The sequence below is a fragment of the Pararge aegeria genome, chromosome 15 (genome assembly GCF_905163445.1).
Source record: "Pararge aegeria chromosome 15, ilParAegt1.1, whole genome shotgun sequence".
NCBI lineage: Eukaryota > Metazoa > Arthropoda > Insecta > Lepidoptera > Nymphalidae > Pararge > Pararge aegeria.
Window position 1 is genome coordinate 6,206,264 of NC_053194.1, and position 27,087 is coordinate 6,233,350.

Genomic DNA, 27,087 nt, shown 5'->3' on the forward strand with positions numbered 1-27,087 from the left:
ATATTAAATAAGACAACATTGCGCCGGTAAATAAATTAATAAACATTGCACGTTATTGCTATTATTTGCTAAAGCATGCAAATAATCAATAGTTATTTTAAACGTATTGCCATTTGAAGTACCTTTCATTAATAACTTCGAGAGGCGATAAGCCGCGTACCAGATGATGGCAATTGTCTGAATACGAGGAAAACCGTCACGTTTTCCGATTAGGAACATAAACATCTTGAAAATAATAGAAACATTTTTTTTCCGCCCACCTACCCTCATTTGAGAAGCGTTGCCTTAATTTTAAGCTTCAATTTCCTGATAATTCAGGAGGCTCAAAATGAATAGGCATACGAAAATATTATCTTCACTTATTACACATTGGTACGGAGCCCTTGGTGTGCAAGTCTTACTTGCACTTAGCCGTTTTTGACGTGAAAATGTCTTATAATTCGATGGAGCCGGCTGCACGCACGAAAAAACATGACGCATGCGGCGTTACCCCGCTCTGAGGCGTTCCATTCAAGGCTTGAAGTGCAAGCGAGAGCGCGGAACGAGCGACAAAGAGGAACAGTCGGCCTCCGCGTTCGACATCTGTCTCTCTCCTACTTGAGTGAGCGATGCGTCCGCGTGGACGGCTTTTATACAATAATACATTTACATGTTTTCGGCAAGCATGAAGTGCAGTGAAAAGTGAATGTGGTGTCAATTGTTTATAGCAACGATAATATCTATCAAACAAATAAAATTAAAATTTTCTTTTGAAAAATGCAACCATTCCATCAGTATTTTCTTACGACGTTGTCACGTTCAACTATCGTCAGTAAGCCGACTTTACAGACAACCAATTTTTTTTAAATTTATAATAGGGCTTTCAGTGAATATCTATTGAAGTGTCTCTAAGTTACGAGTGGTTTTCATAGGAAATGGATATTGTAACAAGAAATGATTATTTATCATTAATACTAACCCGATCAAGATCGTATTTAACTTTTTGAGGCTACGGACAAAGATAACCTGAATGTTTCTGTGATACTTTGACTACATATTTTTGAACATCATCCTGCAACCTGCGTCGTAAAAGCGTGGTATGTTGTTATGTTTGTTTGTTTACTAAAAAAAACTCTTTAATATCTCTGGGACGATAATAGCTTTCGGTTGATGATGATACACATCCACTTCCGGTTTGTATCTAGCCTTATCGAATATCAGTCAAAAAAAATATAATTTCATTTTTAATTTTCTAGGTCTGTAGCCGTCCTTAGGATTCACCCAGACCAGTCCAAAGTGTAGACATTAGCAAGGAACAAGATGCTTTATCAATACATATATAAAGTTTACCGTAGTTATATTTGTCGACTGGCGCCTCGTATATGTAATTGTTCGTACAAACAGACACACAACGTCTCGACGCCTGATTTACTAATGTATCTAGTTTTAGCACTTACACAATACGAAGATAATCCACGAAAACATTCAAACACTGTTGTACATCGCTTATTATTTACTATTATCGCTACACTTGAGGGTCTCGAACAAGGCCTAATGGAATGTATGTTTTTGTTTAAACGATGCTAAGTTAACACTTGGCTAAGATGACACCTGATAGTTATACGCATGCTAACCTGACCATGTATTCAGTAGTATTTTCGACAGGCTTGGAATCGGTTATTACTACACAAAATGTCATTTGACAGCACTAGTTGTTGTATAATAATAATCATCCCTAGACAATTTAAAATAAATTATTCGGCGATGTTTTTCCATGTCAATAATTATCTTTTTTATTAAAAGTGTAGTATAGTAGTGTGTATAACTTGATGTAAAAAAAATAAAATTTTAGTTAAAATCTAAGTGAAACATTCATCTACAAACGACGAAATTGAATAACGGAGAGTAAACTTAGTAAAGATATTTTTTCTGCACCTATAAACCACCTGGCAGAGATCGCTTTTTAGCCATAAGGCCGCCAATTGTACAACTTATTTTTAATGTGTTACGTCTTTGTTGTATGTGTTTCTTGGTGTGCAATAAAGAATACTTACTTACTTACAGACTTATGGTATTATTTCAGTAGTTTAGTATACTAATTTTCCGTTCTTTATCTGTATAAAAATATTAACAAATCGCAGGTTTTTGTAGCAAAATCTAGTTAGTATCGCACTTTTCTTTCTGGAAACTAACAAGAAAACCGAATATAATATATACCTATGAAACTATTTACAAACTATCATACCATAATTAGTATTTAACACATAAGGTTATATTATAAATAAGAAAACACTTTGTGGGAACATTTGTGTTTTTTACGGAGCGCCAATCCAATTTAATTTGACCACGACATCACATATGTCATGAGCCACCAAAGAATGTGTCGATAAAACTAAGTCCTATGTAACAATAGAGTACATTACTTCAGCTGACACGATGAAATTAGAAACGGCTCAATAACACTGGTCAGATCAAATCAATTCTCGCTTTATATTTTTCGTGCACTAATATCTGGACTAGTTTGTCTGGATAACGGTTAAAATTTTATCTGTAGCAGACGTAGAGGCGTGTGCTACAGATAAAGAATTGCAACTCTGAAGAAAATTTAATGATTATAATATACAAAGTTTTTACCCGCGATTGCGTCCGCGTTTATATCAGTTTATTAAATACCCACTAATTATATTAACTATTAACTATTTTTATGTTTTTGTAGTAATTGTTGACGGACTAACCATTTAAAGCTGATGGACTAAGCATCTAATAAAAAAACATTGACAATAAATACAGTAAGGAACAAGAAGTTCATTGATCTGAGGTCTAATTTAAAGCCTGGAATTTAACCTACAAACCTTTTAGACCGCAAAGCTGTTTTTTGGTTGAAATATGCAAGCCGTTAGTTTTTTCCCGGACAAGCTTGGTTCCAAAAAAAAGCTCCACTACTAATTTATAATAATAATAATAATAATAATAATAATCATTTATTTTTCAAAAAACAATGTATACAGGTAACCAAAGCTTAACTATAAAATAAGCTAGAGGCCCTGATAACTAAACTGAGTATAAACTCGTATGATAGTTATCAATGCTCTCCCCAGTTAACAGTTGCAATAAGACATAGGATTTGTGCTTAATTGCCGCCAAATTGTATACTATTTGTTAAATTTTTATTTATAATTTTACTATTTCTTTATGTGGTGCACAATAAAAGTGTATTCATTCATTCATTCATTCACTGTTTTCGCGCGCTAGAAGGCATGCCTGTATCCAGGGTGCGTGTTGTCTTTATTTGTTAAAATGTTGAATTACCAAGTTTATTTCTTAATATTCCGCGGGACCCCAGGAAACTTCGCGAGATAGATTCGTCTCCAGAATACAAGCTATCACTGTATCAAATTTAATCGATTTAGGTTTAGTAGCTGAGCCGAACTAGATAACAAACCAATAAATGAACTACACAATATCGCATTTAAAACATTGGAAAGGATTTTATTTCTACTATTGCATTATTACTTGGAACATCTTTGAAATTTAACTGGCCAAGTGCAGGGCGTCAAGTTTGATATCACTCTTATATATCACTGTTGATAAATACCCGCCATGCATTATTGGGTCAAAACTTTGGCGATGAATACGCAAGTGTATCCCGTACTGTCGCCTTTAGGTGAATTGAGGCACACACAGAGTTTTAGTAGGTGCAAGCCCCAAATAACCAATCCGTTCCTTCAACGAAGTGGTATATGCGGCTCTATATAAAAAATAGTAAATGCGATGATGTCCAACATATGGACTTTTCAAAAACCGCCTTAGTGCTAGTTGGACTTGCACAAGAAGGGTTACGTACTAAGGTGCAATACTAAAATTAAATAATTATTAATAATAATATAAAATCAAAAATAAACTATATCTATGTTGAAAATGATGTAAAACCTGCACTGGTTGAGGTTAAACCACATCTGCGCTTACCTATAATGAGTACACTTTCATTACATAATGATTATAATGCTACACCTAAGTGCGCACTACGATAATCATATTCCATATGCGGATGTCTTCATCTGTAATTCTGTGCAAATATACTTAAACCTCTCGTGATATTAGATTCAAAAGTTCATATGTGAGGGGAACATAAATTTGAAAATGCTCATTTTTTTATAAATTAAACTTCCTAATCTGGTGAGAAATCATATTAAAAAAGTCGGCTCCTCGCTTAAGACTTTTGTTGCTTCTTTACTATTTTGGTTTGTTAATTCACAAAGTTAATCTTATTTTACATTGCGATGCTAAAGATTTCACATCGCATCCATTTTTGGATACGATGTAATAGTATGAAAATATTTAAATTTAATTTTAGTCGACGTATATTTTGCATCATTTTCATACAATAAAATAATTAAATGTTCATCACACTTAACATACAATAACATCGCTTAAGCCTCAAAATCGAAAATATGAATGTTTTATTTAACTTTACCGCACTTGTGTTTTAATTGTTTTTTACTGTTGTATGTATCTACACGAAGCATTCTTTTTCACTCTGCGACGTAATGTCAAAAGCTGTTGGTTAACTTATCAAATAACCGTTGCGGAAAATAAAGAAATCAACAGCCGTATATATTTCTAGTGGTTGTAACTAGAATGTAGATATTTGAAGTCGAAATCACCCATTGAAGAGCTAACGGTCCGGTATGGGCTGGGTACTCGGCACTCCAGAGTAGTTTGTAGGCCGTGTTGACGAATGCGTCAGATGCGAAGTTTACTTTGCATTCGACTGTGTTGTATTGGGAACTATATATTTTGTTCAAATTGTCAGGTCAGATAGCTGTTGTTCTAATTTTGAAAATTTCTAGTTAATCTACTAAGCATTTACCTACTTTCGAATTTTTGAATCTGAATGTTTAACTAAGAATCCCCAGGTCCTACGTTCTTAGTCTTGGGATTAATATGCTGAAAATGATGGCGTTGATGTTTATAGATATAATGCCATTTAAGATAAGTCTGGACAAACAGACAAAAAGACGTGAGTTTGGATAACGCTAATTTACAAAATATAATAATATATCCAAAAGAGTCAGTTATTCAATAATCTGAAAGACAGACACTTTAAATATTTTTTATATAGATGTGTCATTTCAGGTTTGAGGCTTAACACACTTACGAGAAGTTACTCATTCAATCTGGTCTACATTTGCCTAGCCTTGAGCATCCGTTATCAAAACGCATGCCACTTAGGTCTCGAGATTCCGTGGGTTCGATTCCCACAACTGGAAAATGTTTGTGTGATGAACATAAATGGTGTTCAGTGTCTGGGTGTTTATCTGTATATTATAAGTAATCATGTGTATCATATTCATAGAAATATTCATCAGCTATCGTAGTACGTTAACACAAGCTAGGCTTACTTTGGGGCTAGGAGGCGATGTGTGTAATGTCGTAGTATATTTATTTATTACAGGACTTTGCCTAATTAACTAGCGTAGGATACATGGCTTAGACTCACCGCGTTGCTCTAACGCATGTTTTAATAGTCATTGTAATTTTTCTATTATAATTATAGGTACCTACTGACAGCTTAACATGCTCTCCTAATCAAGCAAGAAACGTTGAGCATATCAAACCTCAAAATCGATCACCACACAATTCCACTCTTCCGATTTCACTGATTGGCGACTAATTGCGAATCAGTTCAAGTGAAATATCCAACATAGATCTATATACGCCAATCTCGATCCGACGCTAGTATGTGCTTATTGAAAACTTTGGGATTTAGAAAATGGATAATCAAATAGAGGTCCTACGAAACCGTGTGATAAATGCCTACTGGGCATCAGGAGTAAGAAACCTATATAGCCTATATACACGGTCGCGACGCTATCTAGACATCGGCATTTACCATAAGGCCAAAGCTGTTGAACTACTGCAACTCTTATTTACACTGTAAAGTTACATTAATTAAATAATATAGTAGCAATAATGTTACGTTGAATGTTATAATGAACTTTACGACGTAATTACACAGAAATATATAAATATGTGTCCAATTAATCTCTAGAACACAAAATCCGTAGAAACGCGTAAAATTTACATTAAAATGACATTTGAATTTCCGTACTGCTTACTAACGGTTAATCAGAATATCAGCAATAAGAAAATTCCACAAAGAGTTGATTTTCCTCATTTAGTCATGTTTTCGAGTAATATTTTTTGTAGGTCACAATAGAATAATCATCCGTAATCAATATATTATATATATATTGTTTTCTGTTCTATCATTCAAAAATGAATATTTTGTGTACCGAAAGAATGACAGTTTGAAATAGAATATTTGAAGAAGACAACAAATTTAACCTAGATTTAATACCTAGACTACTAAGTAGAATCGAGGGTTATTGGTTGTAAATATCTATCTATAAATATTATATACGAGTATATGGTTAATAAAGACACGATGGAGCAGTCCAGCAAGACGCCACGCAGAATTCGATATAAAAAAAATCGTCCTCATTTGTATGCAGCTATACTGAGCCAGCTCCTTTGTTACCCATTTTTATTTTATTTAAAAAAAATAGTAATACAAATTTAACATTTTTAACAAATGTATCACACATTTGGCTCAGTATAGCTGCATACAAAAAGCGAAGCACTGGTTTTCAGCCAGTCCCCTTATATTCGTCATCGCGCGAATCTTCGCGACTAAACAATAACAAAGCAATCATAAAAACATAGAATGTATATAAACAAACGAAGTTGCACTTTAAGATTAGCACAAAACATAATTACCTATGAACAAAGTCATTAAAAAACAGAATGAAAAAATATCTTATAATTAGGGGTGGTATGGTTTAATATAATCGCTTTATCAATAACAAGTTACTCCTTATATTTTAGAATGTATCACTTTTAATTTCAGTAATCAGTTATAATGCCCTGGCCTGATAAATTGATGACTGGTAAAGATTTGAACTTCAAGGTTACTTACTCTTAGTTACTCTACAGACTTGGGTCAACGTCGCTTTACCATGGACTGATTCGAACTCCTGCAGGCATAGGCAGGAGAAATAAATGTTATCCCCTGATCATCCCCTGTCAGGGATATCAGTAACGTGTCCACCTTCTTAAGCACGGGAATATGGAATAGGAGAAGTTTACAACCGTTTATCATTTTATTTTTCTATCATTTATTATTTTTCTTTTTTTTTTAAATTATTAACAATGCTTAAGAATAAATTAAAATACACTATTAAACATTTATAAAAAAAAAAACTTCCACCCTCCGCTTGCGGGGCTTTTGAATGCCCAAGCAACCGGTGGTCAGGGCTCCAGAGTGAGAAACCTCCTCACAATACGCGCCGTTTCAAGGACTACTGCCTTCTGTATCCGACCCTTAATCCAACAACCAAGCGAAAGCTTCTTGAGATGTTGGTCGAAGCTTTTCGCGAGAAGACCATTGACTGAAACGACGATCGGAACAACAACGGTCGACTCAATATTCCACATGGCGGTAATCTCGTGAGCAAGGTCCAAGTATTTAGATACTAAACATACGAATAGTTACATACTTATAGTTTTTTACCGTTTATTATTACACATACATTATTTGGACATTATTTTCGCTTGTGCTCTGAGAGATGATAAAGCTGTGGGAGAAGATAATTTTTTATCCTTTCCCCGGGGAGATAATTGTCTCCTGCCCATACTAGCCGTGCTGAAAATATATCACGTGATACCACCTTTTTACTCAAAGAATACCTTACTTGTAATAATACTTGCTTTACAAGCTAAACAAAAAAATGTATAACCCACATTGATCTACCAACACTTAAACAGGTCAAGGTCTTGACGCCGTTGTAAAGCCTCAAATGATTACGGCGATGATATTAGTATCAGACATTCGAGTTGTGACTAGCACGTCGTAATATGTACTCGCTATGCAGATAAGAAGTTCTAGGTACGATTACCACAAAAAAAAAAAAATTACCACATCAAAGTTAAATACATGTTTTTAGGGTTCCGTACTCACAGAGCAAAACAGGACCCTACTACTAAGACTCCGCTGTCCGTCCGTCTGTCTGTCGGTCTGTCCGTCTGTTATAAGGCTCTATCTCATGAACCGTGATAGTTATGCAGTTGAAATTTTCACACATGATGTATTTTTGTCAACGCTATAACAACAAATACTAAAAAAGAGAATAAATATTTAACGGGGCTCCCTGCGAACGCAAAAAACGTACACTTGAAATATATATTTACAGAATATTTAGGTTATATAATAAATTTAAAAATATATTATGGTAGCAAAAATATGATTTTTTTTGTCGACTTTATAGATTATGGCCGAATGGCACAGTGGGAAGAGACCCTGCTTTCTGAGTCCAAGGCTGTAATATTGTTCGATTCCCACAACTGAAAAATATTAGTATGATGAACATGAATTTTTTCCAGTGTCTGGGTGTTTATCTTTTTATTATAAGCATTTATGTATAGATATTAATAAAAATATTCATCAGTCATCCTAGTATCCATAACACAAGCTACACTTACTTAAGGGGTAGATGGCGATGTGTATGTAGTCGTAGTATATTTATTTATTAATACGTACGGAGCCCTTTATGCGCGTGTCCGACTGGCATTTGGTCGGTTTTTTTGTAGTCGAATTTTTACATATACCGAGAGTCTTATATTTGTAATTGAAAGAGTTTATAATAACTATGGTGTCAATTTGGACGAATTGAACTTGGCCCACTGAAAGAGCAGCCAAAGTCCTACCCACTGCGATATCACTGCTAGATATCAAGGTAAAATAAAGATTTTTGTAGGTTGAAAAAAACAACAGTTTCTTACCGTCTGCTTTTCGCTAAAATCTGCCTTTCAAACGACTGGTAACAGTCTACTGCGAACAGGCCTACTTGACGTTCCAAGAGGGCCTAAAGGAGGCCTATTTCATACTTGATACAAATGAATTTGCATTTGAAGCGACTATGTTTCTTATTTTTTTTTGCTCATTGCTATACCAACAAACTGTGAATAAAATTATTCAGAAACATGTCTTTGCGAGCATAAATTTTCCGGATTGCCGTTGTTTAGACATTGTTGTGGGTAGTAAACTTTGAAAAAGACGTTAGGCCGGGTTGAGGACAGCTTTTATTAATGCTATAGCAAAGATTTACAGGTTGAGTTGTGATGTCCCACAGACGTAATAGCCTACTGGTTACCACCCGTTGAATTTTGCCTTGTGGTCATCTTTATGAAAGTGCAGCATTTATACTCCCATATTTTTACATGATTTTTATTGGAAACTATTGTTTGAAATTTTATCGCTCTAAGATAGTAATCTTAAGCTTCTTTGACTATGGAACTATCCATAATTTGTACTCCATAGGAATAAATTTTTCTGCTTAGCAATTCCAAATATAAAAAAGAAAAAACAAAGCCATTTATTCTACTACCATTAAATTAAGAATTACATATTACATTCACTTACATAATTGAAATACATTACAAAATAAAATTTATAAATAATTTAACAAATTACATATTTTTTATTTCGTTACATTAATTTAATAGCTTGTATTAATTCTTATTCGTTGTTACTTGCGGTCCTGCCATTGAAGAATCTTTAAGCTGCTGGCCAATAAGCTCTTCAGCTTACAAGTCCTTTCTAGCTTCATGATTCCATCGATATGATTTTGGTTGTCTGAGTTTTATGCCTTTGTTAACTTTTATATAAGATCTTCCCTTATCCCTCCAATTATAGTAAGCTCGATAAACTTTAAATTAAATGAAGAGTTAGTGAAAATACACGTTTGACATAGATGGAAAAAGACAATAGTCACTAGACAAGCTATTGTTTCACCTGAATATTCTTTAAATTTAAACTGGTGTGCATAAAAATTAAGTAACCCTTAAAATTGTATCCTTTGGAATGCATATTTAGATTTTATTTTTTAGCATTAACAAAAACAATCCCCGCAATGCAGTTTCTTTCTAATATAAGTGTAAGAAAAACTTAGTTTTTTTTTTATCTCTTATCATTAACCTTTAACTTTAAATAGGTAAATATGACCTTTGAATTAAACGAAGCAGACCATAACTGTTTTATAATAAAAACCAAGAAAGTTTATTTATCATATTTTTCTGTAATGGCACTCGAACCACTCAGTACATAATCTTTACAGTCGTTAACAGTAAATAAAGGAAATATATTGAGAATAAAAGGCCGTGTTGACCGTCGGGTCATCCGAGGTGGTCAAGGTGAATCTGTCAAAACAGACCTCTTTACTGAAGTTGTATGTTGTGGTTAATATTTTGGATCTGGCGATATTATACGATTGATAACTTAAATTGTAAATGTTATCACCAAATAAAAGGTATACGTAATGAATATTTGTATTAATTGCCTGTATTATTTCCTGGAGAGGGCGAATTTTCCACTTTTATGTTTTACCTTTGACGGCCCAAAGATCAAACTATTATACTGCTATAAAACAATATATGTATAACAAGTAATAACATTAACCCCACTCTCCAACGTTAAACAAGGAAGGATCTGAATAAACGTGTCATCGACTCCGGAAGGAGGAAGTGGAAATTAAGCGACTCAATAGCTTAATTTACTATCGATTTAATGTACCTATGTAGGTTACTGTGACTAACACACCATTTCGGATTTGAATGGAATACTAAATGCTATTTTGTGGGCTTTTCTAAGCTGTGCCTCGTTTTAGTTATAGACGGAAAATAACTTGTTACATTTCGAAATAGTAAAGGCTTCATTGTCATCCTTAGCCAGAGTTCGAGAGCTAAAACTTACCACGCTACTGCAATGCGGTTTGGCGGGCTTTTATCGATGTTTATCAAATTTCGTAATTCATTGAAAAATGGTTATAATCTAACAATTCTTAGCCTAGGCCAGGAGGTACCTCTATGTCTATAGTCGGATGCTAACCTCCAACGAGGTAAATAAATTCAGCATAAATACGTTAATATATATTATTGAACGTATTGTGTTGAGAATATATATTTATGTTTTTTACTGAATCGGTTTTGATAAAACATACTGAAATAAGTTAAGTTTTAAATATTTTAATAATCTTATGCATTGAAACGCTGCTTAAACTAAGTTCACGTACATTATGCAAGCGATCATTGACCAATTTCTATTACATGTTTTTTTTTACTTGCAAATACTTTACACGATAACACTGAAGTTACTATGATGCCGTCATTCCCATGCTATTCATAATTTAAATGAATAATTCATATTTTTCAAGTTAATTTTTATAGTCATTAGAATTATTTCGCACTAATGACATACAGGCAAAAGTTTGCAATTTTGTGGTACATTCATATATATCAGAAACAGGGCAGTGTTCAGCGTGCTTGCATACAATTCGCATGATATTGATATCACGTGTCCATGTCAAAGCACTGTCAAAGTGCTAGTCAGTACTATCCGATATTTCGATGCCACTCCGATGGTGATATGTGAATCTGGAGTATTAATAACACTGAACTGAAACTGTAAACAGTAGTTTGTGTTATTTATTTACTACTTCAATAAAATGTTCGCGCATGGCTATGCTATCACCCGATGGTAAGTGCTGATGCAGTCCTAAATGAAGCTTGCTAATCTGCAAGGGACGGTTTATTAAACCTCTATCCCAACTGATTGCTATCCCGCGTCGTATTGGAACGCTTAGTCGCATCTATAAAGCTAGGGTTGTAATCCGAAACATTCCAATTCTTCTTCTTCTTCTTTAGAACATTCCAATATTTATTCAACATAAACAACAGGTATTTAAAAAATAAATAAATATACTACGACAATAAAAACATCGCCATCTAGACGCAATTTAAGCGTAGCTTGTGTTATGGGTACTACGATGACTGATGAATATTTTTTTATAAATAATATACCTTAATACTTAGAATATGCATATAAACACCCAGACCCTGAAAAAAATTCATGCTCATCACACAAACATTTTCCAGTAGTGGGAATCGAACCCACGGCCTTGGACTCGGAAAGCAGGGTCGCTGCAAACTGCGCCAATCGGCCGTCAAAAGTAAGTTCGAAGAATAGAACATCAGATTGTAAACAATGGTAACTGATGACGAGGGCTTAACTGACAGAGTTCAATGTGGCAGTAGCATCGAGGCCGGAAAGCCGATAAAGAAGCTCTGATATATCAGAATATACCCAAAATTCGTCGATAGCGGAACACTGATGACAAGTTTGAAACTTAAAATAACATACGCGCTAATCATTTGCGCAAATAAAAACATGTATACGGCATAATGGCTTAACTGTTTTCAAAGCAATTATACAGCTAATTGGTGTTTGTTGAAGTTAGCTGCTGTGGGCTGGACGGTTGTATAACTGGCAAGTGTATCCGTGAGATATCTCTTTGAACACTTGTTGGTTCACGCCTCCGCTTAAGAAAGTTTTTGATGGCAGTTACATGAGAGTTGATTTGTTATTGAACAGTTCCCCTTACACCTGCTTCAATGCAATGCATACTATGCATTGCATTGAAGCAGGTGTAACCTTGTAGAAATCCGTAACAAAAAACACCACGCACATATGGAATATCCGAATTTCACTGACTTAACAGTAGTGAAAACTGACTTAACAGTAGTAAACTTAACATGTATAGCCATTCCCACTTGGGATGATTAAAGGATTCCAACTACCAACTCTTTTGAGGTCAATGCCCCAATTATGGTCTCCCAAAGGTTAGGGAATTTTAGAGCTTAGGCACTCCGCGCTGTTCCAATGAGGATAGGCTTTTTTACACGGCTGTGTGCTTTTATAAATAAATAAATACATCACGACAATACACACATCGCCATCTAGTCCCAAAGTAAACGTAGCTTGTGTAAAGGGTACTAAGATAGCTAATGAATATTTTTATGAATAACATACATAAATACTTATAATAAAAGATAAATGGTTTTCAGTGTCCCAGACACTCATGTTCACAAACATTTTCCATTTGTGGGAATCGAACCCATAGCCTGGAACTCAGAAACGAGGATCCCCTCTGCGCTAATCGGTCGTCAATGTATTTATAAAACAGCGTAGAGTGTAAACAGGCTTGTACTAGTGTATAGTTACAAAAACTTTTTGATTACTTTCCGTAACTATTGATACACGAATCGCTTGTTAGGAGTCAATTATTCACGGAACAAACGTCGTCTTCAAGTAAGTTTGTTCAGCCGCTAATTTAGAGTAATGTTATTAGTTATTGAATATTGATGAGACTTAGTTTATAAGGAACTTATAGGAGAGAAGGAAACAGAGCTTAGATCACGCCTTTCCAAAGCGTTTTAAAAAGCATAGACTGCTATTATCAAATGTTAGTGGCGACCTCCCTGGCGCAACGGTGGGCGCTGTGGTTTTAAGTGGGAGGTTCCGGGTTGATCCCTGGAATAGGAATTTGGGAATTTGTACTTTCCGATTTTTCTATGGACTCATGGTATAGTAGGATTACCCACAGACGTGCCACTAAGTGATTTAGCGTTCCGATCGGATGCCGCGTAGAATTCAAAAAGGGGTATAGTTTAATATAACTGTCATACCCCTAACAGGCTAGCCTGTTACATCTTAGACTGTATCATTACTTACCAGCAGGTAAGATGGCAGTCAAGGGATACCTTGTCAAGATATTTAAAAAAAACCAGGACCGTCAGTTTAACTTGATATATAAGGCACGAGGATGGACAAATGAAATTTTCTAACCCCGTGCATTTACCTACTGAGAACTTATCAACAGGAAACCTGATAAGTCCCTTACAATTTTGACCCGAGAATCGAATTTAGGACATAAGTAACGTAATCAATAGGCAAACGAGGCAGTTATAGGCATCGTTTTCAGTTATTAATTAAGCCTTGAGGATATAAATTATTCGAATATTTTCTCTCGTTTCATGTAAATTATTATGACATTAAAAATTGCAATTTGAAGTGAGTATTTACATACTTTGATTTATAATTTAATAGTAATCAAGGAGACCCAATAAAATAGCTACTATAAAGTTTAATTATTTTAATTATCAATATTTACGATTAGATTAGGTATAATGTGTAAGTTTAATGAATATTAAGTAGGCAAGTGTATATCGCAACAGGTAAAAAGAACACTGATTGTCGACTTTCGCTGCAGGCAATTGACACTGTTAGGTACATGCGATTGAGAAATATATTACTAAAATTATGTAGAGCTTATTAAGTAATTCAGCCCCAATGTTATTGATGATTTCACAGTGGTTTTATAGGAGTTTTCCTATAGTTCCCACAACCCAGTTACAGTTCAATGTCTGCTTTTCTTATTTATAAATAATTATGAAACCTAAAAATGCGATTATCATATTATTAAATTTAAATTTTATTTATAAAGAAAACACCGAGTACTGTTTCAGTATTTATTTTGATAAAAAGATCACTCAATTCGATTTGCTGTTTCAAAAATGCATTAATGTTTAAATATTTTAAAACTAGAACTTAATAAATTCACATTTTTTTATAATAATTATAATAATAAACTTTACAGATACTGTAGATAGGTAACATGAAACAAACTGCAGATGTAAGCCGAAAAGGTCACGAGAAACAAAATTATTACATGAGTTATAGCAGTACGACGGTCAGCGCTCTTTTTACATGACCCGTCACGTTTCACTTGATGTGTTTTTGAATAAACGTTTAAGAATTAGATTGAAGTGGGTCCTATATATAAATAATAATACATTGCTCTTTACTTTTAGTTCAACCGCCTCGATATCGACACACAAAAAGTAATTTATTTAAAACAAAACTGTGTTATCGGCCGGTTGAAGGATTTCTTGAGCGAAATAAAAAGGATTGGAGTACTCGTAGGTACGCGCATTGGCCCATTTTGATAAAGCCGGCCATAGATTACGTCCACTCAACCACTCAGGTGCACGGACTTATTTTGTGACCGATGTTAAGAACTATGCCTTTGTTTATTTTTCTTCCTTTAAACACTTTAAGATACTAAAGCACGTACCTTGCTTGGTGACTTGTTCGGAGCTGTGCTCTGCATTTATTCGTTCTTTTTTTGAATTAGCGGACGGTTAAAATTATTTTGTTTTTTTTTTATAAATAACTAATACTAAGTGAAAACTTTGTAAGGTCACCGACAAAAGTCCCTCGTGAACACATCTCAAACGCACGCACACATAAAAAAGTTTAGCTTATAAGTTTATAATCAAGCGGGGTTTTTATCTCGTAGTCGTAGTCCGCCCGCCGCGCAGCGCACATGTCGCTGTGAGCGTTGAAGCCTCATAAATGCGCGCGTGAAAATACCCAGGCGAGACGTAAAAAAAAAATACACTAGTAGGGGTGTATTAGTCAAGGGGGGTACAAGCGTCAAAGGTAACGAACGACCGCGTAGTGGAGGTTTGAAATCGCGTGCGTTTATTCGGGAAAATATGAAAGTGCTGTGGAACGCTGTTTCCCTTCAGTTACGTTCAGCGGTTTTCTCAGTTTTTCTTTTTTTTTAAGTGACTACAAAGCCCATTGTTCGAAATACCGCTTATTATAGCGTGTAAATATGGTATTTTGAGTGTTTTGCTATTGAATGCGACGTGTGTTTGAATATTACATAAAAGTGGATTGTTCAGTTTGGAACGGCAGCAGTGTACTCGGTTAGATGTATGTTCAACATATTATACAACGGGACAAAACATGACGGCAAAGTTCGGCTATGTAAGTTCATTTTCATTTTTAATTCATTTTTTACATGCTCATGAAATTTTTCATTTCCGCAGCGGTCTATCGGTCGCTAATTTTTCAGTGTAGTAACTTTCTGATCGTGAATGAAATGGAAAATTTTAATTGAATACAAGTTAGTTCTTAGGTTGTGTTTGACGGCCGACTGACGCAGTAAGCAACAACGCTGCTTTCTGAATCCAAGGCTGTGAGTTCTATTCCCATAACTGGAAAAATGTTTTTAGTGTCTGGGTGATTTATGCACATTATAAGTACCCATAAAACAAGCTACGCTTACTTTGGGGTACTTGACGATGTGTGTGTGTCGTAGTATATTTATTCATTTATTATGTGCAAAATCACACAAATATAATAAAAAAGTTATGTAGTTTTATTCATTTTGAATATATTTATTAAATATTTGTAGGTTATCAGTTTGATGTTTATTTTCTACGTAACTCCATATCTTGATAAAATCAAAACATAAATTTTTTTATTCCTAGTATAGGATTTTTTTTTTTTACTTCTTAACCAATAAAGTAACACCTTTAAGAAAAGGTATGCAAGGAATAAATACTTAAAATAAGAAATTGTATTAATAATAACAATTCATTTGATATTATGATTTAATTATCTCTGAAGTATAGGCACTCGCGTGTAAGTGTTATTTCGCTGGATGTTATGAATGGAATATTTTGGATTTATCATAAACAATAAACTTTGAGGCAAAACGCGGAGTTACGTGGGAGGAGCTCTAGCATCAGCATCATCCAGCCCAGAGCTAAAACAGGCCTCTATTCTCATTTTAAAAAGGACTCAAAGCTTAGTGGCCAACTTGGCTAGGGCTAGGCTATAACGATTAATGAAATATTATTTATTTATTTTCGGAATTAATTATTTTAATGTTATATTAAAGAAAAGAGTGCCACCCCAGATCCCTCTGATCTTTATTACTAGTGATCATCTCAATCGTGGATGGACGTAACTGCTGCTATGTTTGCTGTCGTGTGTGCAACATGGGGTCTGCGCTGCGTCTTCCTGTGCGGGATCGCCGTTCCGGTAACTTGGGAGTTGGCACTCCAACCACAACATGTTTTCTGATCTTTGTCATTGATCATTACAAGATCTCTATGATGAATGCAGTGGAGATACTCCGAGCATATTTATCTCTAACACCCGCTGAGTACACACTGAGCTTTTCTGTCAGGTCCGTAAATATACTTATACTATATTATGTCTTGCACTGATAATGTAACATGCTTGCTTGAACCATTATGACATAAAATAAATACCACCTGCCTTCTCGGACCACCAGAATCGTAAATTTTACCGGCAGCAGTGTTTTAGTACACAGTTGAAACTGTTCATACATAGCGTTATCTGAGCGACATAAATTTTTTTTCTTAATATGTACTGAAAGACGGCCGTTGAGAACATTATAGAGAACTCTCAGTCATGCAAGTTTCCTCACGATGCTTTCCTTCACCGTTTAAAACAAGTGATATTTAAATTGCTGCCGAAAGTAAGTGGTGTGGGAGTCCGAGACCTAAAAAAATGCAGAAAGCCGAAGCCTTACCTACTAAGCTATCACCGCTTTTGTACATACTATATCAAATAAAAATAATTGACTCTGCCGTTCTCGAAATCAGTTTTTTTATTTCTTTATTCCACTATAAGCCCTACTGCTGCTTAGTTTATCTAACTAAGAATAAGATATATATAACAAAGAAAGTCTTAGATAACTAACCAAGGGTGAACCAGTTAGGGATATGACAGTTATCTTAAACCCCCACCCCTAATCGGTTTCTATGCGACACCGTACCGGAACGCTGAATTGCTAGGGGCACGTCTTAGTCGGAAAGATGGTAACTAGCCACGGCAGGAGCATGCCACTAGAATACAAACACAACAAACAAACAGGTTAAAACAGGTTCGTCACGTTTAACTTTGAAATTTCTAAATGGTCGGAGTGTAACTCACTATTTTCTTCGGAAACAAACATACAGGATGTGAAACCCTTACTATCGTATTACACTAACTGATACTGTGCGGTCGTCGCGAGGAAATACAGTATTGTATAGAATTAGAAATTGATACCTGCGTAAAATGTTATTTTATATCAGAAGCCTTTCTTGGCACCGAGTTACCTACTTAAAACAATGCTTTTGATGACTGACTTGGTTAATCAAATTCATTTTTCCTAATTATTAAAATAAAATATATTTTAATTGCAAAATTTAACCAGCTGTTTTCGATTGCATAATGTTTTAAGCTTTAATTCGTCGTGAATCCAATTTCAACAGGGCTTTATTTTAATTGATTGTAAACCGAAATATAAATTTTTCCTAGTTCTTAGTTTGTGTCTAGTAATATTGGAATCGTGTTTTATTATATAATTATCATACTTTTACTGTTCAAAAAATGTTATCTTCTTAAATAACAATTATTTGACTTCCGATGAATATTATTTAAATTTTCGCTATCTTTTGCGCAATGTATAAAACGCAAAAAGGTAATCGCATGTTTATCATGGACATTAATTCCAATAAATATTTCAGTACCTACTCATTTTATTAACCTTAAAGTTGAGAAACCTATAAGAATTTAAATTCCACGACGGTATATCCGTAAACGGTTGTATAATAATATTAGAGATTAATTTACTATTTTTAGATATCACATTCCTTGTGTACTTATTTTATTTTTATAAACATGCGGCTATCGACAGATATCCTTTATTTATCTTTTATCTCATAATGCTATCTGCATCAATATTTAATTTTTACTACAGGTGCAAATTGACAATGCTGTATTATAAACATAAAATCAATATTTTTTCGTATGCTCGCAGTCTTAAGAGGCGATTCCGTCCTTAGGATCCATCCGCATGCATAAGTAACGTCTACGTCATATTTCCTTCCACAATCCTACGAAAATAATTGTAGGTCATTGACTGTCGTTTTCACTCGTCAAAAAAGTCACGGCTGTACAATAAATTACTAGTAATAATGTCTTTGCTTCAACGGTGTCAAATGGTGTCAGCAGCGTCTGCGCAAGCACTATATCCCAACCTGGTTTGTCTATTGTATTTCGGGCTGCTCAGCATGGTGTTAAGGTTAAATTTAGCTCAAACGATTATAAATTAGGGTTTAAGCATCCTAAAGTAAACCACGCAGTGTGGCTGGGAGTGAATCTTCTTTACATTAACCAGTACTTGTACTCTATTAATGACATCAAAATTAATACACATACAACCCACTATTACTATCATTATAGCATAATTAACGTTGGCACGGATTATCATAAAACATTGAATGCTCTTCGTAATTACCCGGCTCTATTTTCTCTCGCAAATAAAGGGTTCTTGACTTCACAAACACAATGAAGTGCCTCCTTGCAGGCAATTTAAATATTTGTACACCCGTTACGTATTAAATGAACTGCATGTATCTATGCTTAACAGCACAGTAATGGAATGGCCAAGTCCATAGAATATCCATTCGTGTATTTTAAGGTAACAAAAAGCCTTAGAGGAAGAAAATCAGTCCTAAGTGCTTGCCAATGTACCAAATTTTCAAGCTTCTGGACGTAAGTTACTTTGCTAGCAAGTAAATAGTGCTATAATTTTCTCCAGATGTTCATTATTAAAAACAATAAGCGTTCGCTTTTTTAAAAATAATAATATGAATAAAACTAGCCACAGTTTAAACTCTAAAATAGATTTTCATCTACATTCTACAATGAAAATCTATTGTACCTATATATAACAATAAAATATAAAAAATAAAAATATAAATTATAATAATAATATAAATTTTTAATAGTGTTTTTTAATTTATTCTTAAGCATTGTTAATAATTTAAAAAAAAAAAGAAAAATAATAAATGATAGAAAAATATAAAATATAAATAGTTATTTATAAACTACCGATTTTAATACGTAGGTGTTTAAAAACCGAAAGAAAGCGCAATGGACAACACGTGAGTTTACTTTTATAAAGTTACGTTTGCAGTAGACTACATAATATGTATACGGAATAGTTAGTGTACACAAATTATGTAACTTTTGTATACGGTTATTAGGAATTCGATACGAGGCAATTTTTATTGCCTTATTAGTATGCAGTAAAACTGTGCAGTTCATAGAAAATAGAGTGTAATTTTTAACCATTCCATAGAGCTCATGCTTATATGCAAATTAACATATCATCCGCCTCTTTATCTCATTAAATCGCATAAAATACGCTGATGCCTCATAAATAAACCAATTTATGCTTCATTATATAATAGAATTGATAAATAACGTTATTGTTTGAACAGATGTATTTACGCAGATAGTACAATTATTCATATTACAGCAATCGACATGGTGTGATAGTGAAATGCCTAGAACACGTGGATTCTAAATTCTGGTATGGCACGATTCAATTAATATTCAATTTACATGCCATCATCATCAAACCAATACCAGCTACAGGGCACGGGACTCAAAAGAGAATGTGGAGGGTTTAGGTAATAGTCGTACCTGTACGTAGAATGCAATGTTCATTATCAAATTTTATCATCGTGTTATTTTTTGTTATAAGTTAATACCGAAAATTTCCTTTGTATACTTTGTTTTAAAGCTAGGTTTACGTAAGCTTACTGTTGTGGGTAGATTGTGCAACTTATGTAAAATAAATTTAGACAAATAACGGGCATCAGGTAGTATGCAGGTTTGTATAAGGATATAGTCTAAAGTAGGTACCTTTATATGCTATGTAAGTCTTAATAAAGTGAAAAATATAATTTATTTTATAGCGCTCAATGATTCCAGATTAACATGTTTTATGTAAATAAAATACTTTTTTTATTTGTTAATAAATTCTAAACAATAGAGAGGATTTATTATGGCCATAATAATTTTAAGATTAGCGATTAATTTTATTGAGCAATATTTCTTTTAATTTCTGTATAAAATATATTTTTTGTTCGAGATACTAAGAATACTTAAAAAATAATTTAGAACTTGGCTGAGACTTTTATGTGCATTGTCTCTGCTTAGGAAAACACACTCAAGGTTTTTAATTGTACGGATTGCAGCGATCTGAGAGCAACTTAAGTCGATAAATAAGGTAGATATTTCTATTACAACACGCCATTAATCTCATTCCCCTATACTTTCTAAATGAAATTTGCGTTACAGTATTTACCCCTTCGCAAAGCCTGTAATCAAATTGCCTAGACGTAATCAAAAACCTAACGAGGGTGAATTTTAAAGGTTAAACTTACCCTAGCAAGTCGTGTTCTTAAACTGAATTGATGTAAACGATGTTAAACCTTAAAATATACACAAATCAAGTAAATTTACATAAAGTTGGCTTGCGGCATTCCTTGAATTTTATCAGAACATCTAAAAGGAGCGAGGTTTAGTTGTACCTACTCGTGAATTACTGTGTATATTTAAAAGTATGTACAGTTCCGTTTCAGTTGAAAGTTTTATGATTTACGTGAAGGCCATGTGACCTTTGGAAAATACCGCATTTTCGTATTTCATAAATTAATTCAACGCGGTAAGCTCGCATGGCGCAGTATAATTTTAATAAAGCCGTCTAAGTTTTATGCTTACTCTTTTTTTGTGAACAAGAGCACTTTAATTATTTTTTTTTTAATAAATAAATATATTACGACAATAAACACGCCGCCATGTAAAGTAAGCGTAGCTTGTGTTATGGATACTGATATGACTAATGATTATTTTTATGAATTTAATACACATAAATACTTTTAACATACAGATAAACATCCAGAGACTAAAAACATCCATTTTCATTACACTAACATTTTCCAGTTGTGGGAATTGAACCCACGGCCTTGGACTCATAAAGCAGGGTCGCTGCTCACTGCGCCAACAGGCTGTCAAAGACCGTAGACGTACAGAATCAATGACGCACAAATAATTGCGAAGCTGCAGTGGCCATAGGCTGGGCACATTTGCTGTACTCCGCGAAAAGCAGGAGAATCTGTACGGCATTATTCATAATTTCTTCAATCCTTATACTCCACACTAAGCAGATGTTTGCGCAATGAACTTTCTACGCACGTTTCACTCCGACACCGGAGCATCATCAGAAGATGTTGACTTGACAATGAATCATTGTATATCATGGAATTAAGCGAAGGATAACAGACGATTCGATATCATCTGCATTCAAGCTGAGCCATTCGTCGCAGAGAGCATATAAGCAATACAAGGCTGTGCTGTTGGAATTCTCTAAGCAGTGGAAAACTAGTGTATTTACAAATCATTGTTTGAAAACAATTTATATAGGTATTGCAAATAAAGCTGTTTATATAAGGGCCAGTGCACACAGTGCTACGACGCAGGCGCTACAGGCTACAGCGCATTTCACTTAGATCAGTTTGATGGAAAACTTTCAGGCGTCGTTGGTATGTTCACAGTAACAATATATGTACCATTTTGTATACTTTTTAGATGAATTGTTCGGGAACTTTCAAACTGAACTGTACTGATATATGTTCAAGGATGGAGTTATCACAGTATTGGGAAATTATATAATAAATTTATTACGCCGTAATTTTTCGTTTATTTTGCCACGTTTGTTCTAATTAATCTTTTAATACCTAGTAATTTTGCGGTTTTACAAGCATGTGATAAAAAATCATGTTAAACGAGGATAGTTTAGTTTTTTGTTTAAATATAAATAGAATTCTTAGTGACCCAGCAATGGTAAGCGCAGCGTTGATCAGCTCCAAAAACGTGGACAGGTAACACCAAACTGCTCAGGAGCGTGGATTTAGGAACTCTCTACAATAGACCTACAGCCAGTAGTGGACGTGAATAAGTTGAAGTGATGGTGATCAGAGGCACGCATTTCAAATAAGCACAAAAGCACACCCTAAAAAAATTTATGTCTCATAAAGGAGAAGAATTTTTCCATTTCATGCCATCTTCCTTTAATATGCATACCCTAGTCAAAAACCCTGTGCGCGCCACTGATGGTGATGGTGATGATGATGAATAATAGAATAAGAATTTAATGTTCAACTCCATAAAAAAACAAAATAAAGTGTACGTGTAATGAGTGTATTATTTGTGTACATACATAATATGGTAAAATATTGCATGGAAACTTCAGTAACATTTACAGATAAAAATATAACCTCTTTGGAACTTGACCTGATTTATTACTTTAGTCGTTGTGCTAATCATAACGCGAATGTTAAAAGTGTACAATCTTTGACAGATAAGTAGACCGACAGAGTCAAAATGAAGACCATATCTGCTATATACCCAGATTATATAAAACTTATTATGATGCGATTACGTTCTTGGTTCTACGTTTACCTAGTAATTGTGTCTTTCGTTACAGGTTACCACAGCTTGCCGTCTCTGCGAAGATATTGTGCCTCCTGATGGTAAGTAATATTTTATCTATATATCTCTGTGTCTGTCTGTGATTTCAAACTGACTTACCAAGTTTTAATAATTATTTGAAAGATAGTATTCACTCAAACAATGTTTAAAATAAATGTGGCTGTCTATTTGTTTGATTTTTATGGGACTTTCACAGGTAGTTAAAGTAAATTGCATAGTAATCAACATTACATTAACGCGCATAAAACAGGGCAATAGAAGTTTAGGTTTAATAATTGTACTTTAAATAAATATATTCTATTATCATTATGTCAACCCATAGGCACGGAAGGAGGGTTAAAGCCGTCGTCCACCTCGCTGACGTGACGTACCAGCTGATTGGTTTACTAAATATACATATTAAATAAATATATATATATGTATAACAAAAAATGTAGTTACTAGAATTTAAATTTAAAAAAACCTAATAGTCTTTTATAATATGTATGTAAATATAAATAACTCCACGTATACATATGTACATATATATATATATACCTAAATTATGTCTTTAAAATCTATGTGAATACTGGCCAGATTATTTAGCTTGAGACACAACCGTGCTAAATACCGCTATGTTAAGACACCCGGCTGTGTGTCAAGCCAAGTTTTTTTTCGCAATATTCAACTTTGAAGTTAAAACAACAGCAGGAAACCGCTACATTTCGAGCAAGAAAAATGTAGTACCAGTTCTATTTTTATAAAGGATTATCTTCAGACATTGCATTACATGTTTAAATACAGCTATCTATAAGCTAAGCTATCGTGTTGCTATGTTTGATAGCCGATAGCCGTAAACACTTGAGTAGGTATTCAGGTCTGCTATTTAGGACATCAAAAATCAGCTGATTAGAATTTCGTGTAAACAGCTTGTGTAATTATTTGATAGAATTACAATTGCAATAAAAAATGAATTGTACATATACATTAATGTATTTTATCCCTTTTATTTTCGGTGTTTTAAAATACATTCTGATGTACGATATCTAAAAAAAAGGTTTTTTTAATAAATAAACTAATACATGGTGGAAGTATGAGTTACCTGGCTATAAAAGCTGAAAATACTGCAGTTCACAAACCTAATTCAATACTTGCTCTAACATTTCTTGTTATCTGTGACTCACAGGCTTAGAATACAGATTGAACAGAACTTTGAGTGAATAGGTAAGCAGGAATGTGAACATCCTAAGTATCTCAGGGATAGGAAATGGGTATAAGAGTCTACAAAGACTTCACGGAATAAGGGGGGGTGTATTTACTCTTTGCAAGAACTACATAAAATAGTAAAAAGTTGAAGCTCTCTGGCCGAAAACCAAACAAAGCCTGGGTGACGAATTTATAAAATTGTTATAAACCCTAAATTGACAAGAACTGGAAATTAATAATAAATAAATAAATACACTACGACAATACCATCCATACCATGCGCAGTTTGCTACGACCCTGCTTTCTGAGTCCAAAGCCGTGGGTTCGATTCCCACAACTGGAAAATGTTTGAGTGATGAGCATGAATGCTTTTCAGTGTCTGGCTGTTTATATGTATATTCTAAGCATTTATGTATGTTATTTATAAAAATATTCAGCAGTCATCTTAGTGCCCATAACACAAGCTACGCTTACTTTGGGGCTAGATGGCGATGTGTGCGTTGTCGCAATATATTATATTAATATATTAATCAAAAGGTGTAACTTTTTACTTTAGGATTTGTATTCATACAAATGAACTGCCTCGTTTAACTAGTGGTTAAAATGTTCAACTACAGATCAAGATGTCCAGGCAAAGAACTGTTAGTTATTTTGTAGTTTCTGTTCATTTTCAGCAGTTACCAGCTTAGAGTTAGTGAATTGGAGGTGTCAACCCCCATTCTACAAGAGCACGTTAAGCACGTTACTCATTTATCAAAACTACAAATAACAGTCTTTAAATCCCACCGACCCGCTTTGGAGCAGCGTAGTGGGTCTATGCTATCAAACCATATTTCCTTTAAAACAGGGAGTCTGTGTCTGTCTGTCCCAGCAGTGGGACATTAATTGCGGATGATGATCATAATACATACAAATTAAAACCATTATCTAGATGATTACAGCGTTTTAAATTTTAAGATATTTTTGGGGTTACCATTGAAAAAAGTGGAAGTAATCTAAACACATTAGAGATATTTGAAGGATTAAATTGCATTGAATTAGATTATTGCTTAATTGCATTAAATAATGAATTATAAATAAATAATAATCCTCTATTATTGTGTTATATGTTAGTTGGTTAGTTTTCTTTTACACATCGATAGAACAGTCCCAAGAATGATTTAGTCTAGCATGGAACGGGGATAACTTAACAAGTTGACGAGTTGGTAGATAAACTAAAGGACAAAACCTCAAGTTGATTAATGTAAAACTTAATCACCACTTGAATACTAACGATGATAAACTTTAAGATGTATTTGACGGAAACACCTTGGCATATAAAACAAGGATGCGTTTGATAGCCAATTTCATAGAAATAAGATATTTCTAAAGAACTCTAGATGTAAGAAAAACCCCTACGTTTATTTCCGTATGATTCAAATACAATCCAACCAGTTTCATGATAACCGTAGAAGAATCATTCTACTATAAACGTTTATAACGTCTTTCGTCTCAATATTAAATCCGTATATCTACGAAAAGATCAGTTTCCAAACTGCTATTAAATCAGATTTAGACAAAACTAAACAATGTGAAATTCTCTGTTGTATAAGAGGAATCATTCGTATTTACAAGGCTGTATTTGCAAATTTGTATCAAAAACACGATACTAGTTTTAAAAAGCTAACATAAATAAGTGTCATAAGCAGTTAAATACAAGTTATAGAGATATCTAACTTTATAAACATATGTGGATTCCAGTGATAAGGCATTTTGAATAATAATAATAATAATAATAAAATCATTTATTCGCACGATTATTAAATTGTGACAGAAATCATAGCTTAGTACTATGTATGGTTGAATCACTGGTACCTAAACTGAGTAAAAACTCGTACTATAGATATCAGTGCACTCCCCTATATAATTTTTGATACAACAACATAAGACTACGACAAGTATATTTTATTTTGGATATAGATTTAACATGCAACATGCAAAAATATTAAAGAAAAATAAATAAAATGTTTATTTTTGGAGATTGGGTAATTAAATGGTGATTTAAATGATTTAACAGGGTAATGCAGTAAGTGGATGTATGTGCGTACGGGTGTGTATAAGTGTGTGCATGAGTGTATGTGTGTGTGTGTGTGAACGTATGTGCGTGTAGGTGCTGCGTGCGTGTTCGTGAGGCAAATAAAGTGTATGTGTGTGTGGGTGGATGTGTGGGGGAAGTGTCATGGATTTATGTAGTACAAGGTACATGTGAGATAATGTCATTTTTGAATGGATAGTAGATTCTCTGTGCTATCATAATCCAGCGCAAGAAGCCAGTCATGGACCTGCTTTTTACATCTTTAGGATGATAGTGAGTGAACGGAAAGAATTTTATTGGCCTTATTGTATATGATGCTACCAAGGAAACAGAAAAATTTTTGTGAAAAGGAAGTGCAGAATTTAGGAATATTGCATAAGCTGTTTTTGCGACGTTAATCTTTAAATTTCATAATTGACTCCTGATTAATGAATTTGTGTTGTTTTAAAATTATTTCTAAAAGAAAAAGCTGTCTAACAGTAAGTACCCCACTTTCCTTATACAAAGATGAAGTAGGATATCTGTAAGGAAGAAAGGAGCTAACTTTTAGAACAGCTCTTTGAGCCCGTTCCAAGTTAAGAAGACGCGTCTTTGCTGCACCTCCCCAAGAATCGATGCAATAAGTCAAAAGTGACTCACATAAAGTGTGGTACAGCATTTTCATCGTCTTTTTGTCAGCCACGTGACGAATATTTTTAAAAATGGCAATGAGTTTACGGATACGATTAACTAGTATGTG

At 34.0% G+C, this 27,087-nt stretch overlaps 1 protein-coding gene across 4 annotated transcripts in view; it reads left to right on the plus strand.

The window, feature by feature from the left end:
• The window catches only part of LOC120629855, a 155,394-nt gene that overhangs the window by 87,952 nt on the left and 40,355 nt on the right, over positions 1 to 27,087 (plus strand). For 3 of the 4 annotated variants that reach the window (XM_039898924.1, XM_039898926.1, XM_039898925.1), the window contains exon 3: positions 23,085 to 23,130. In XM_039898924.1, coding sequence (XP_039754858.1) covers positions 23,085 to 23,130 — 46 coding nt within the window. Of the gene's footprint in view, positions 1 to 15,246; positions 15,710 to 23,084; positions 23,131 to 27,087 lie in introns of those variants that run through there. The other variant, XM_039898927.1, reaches the window with a different exon arrangement.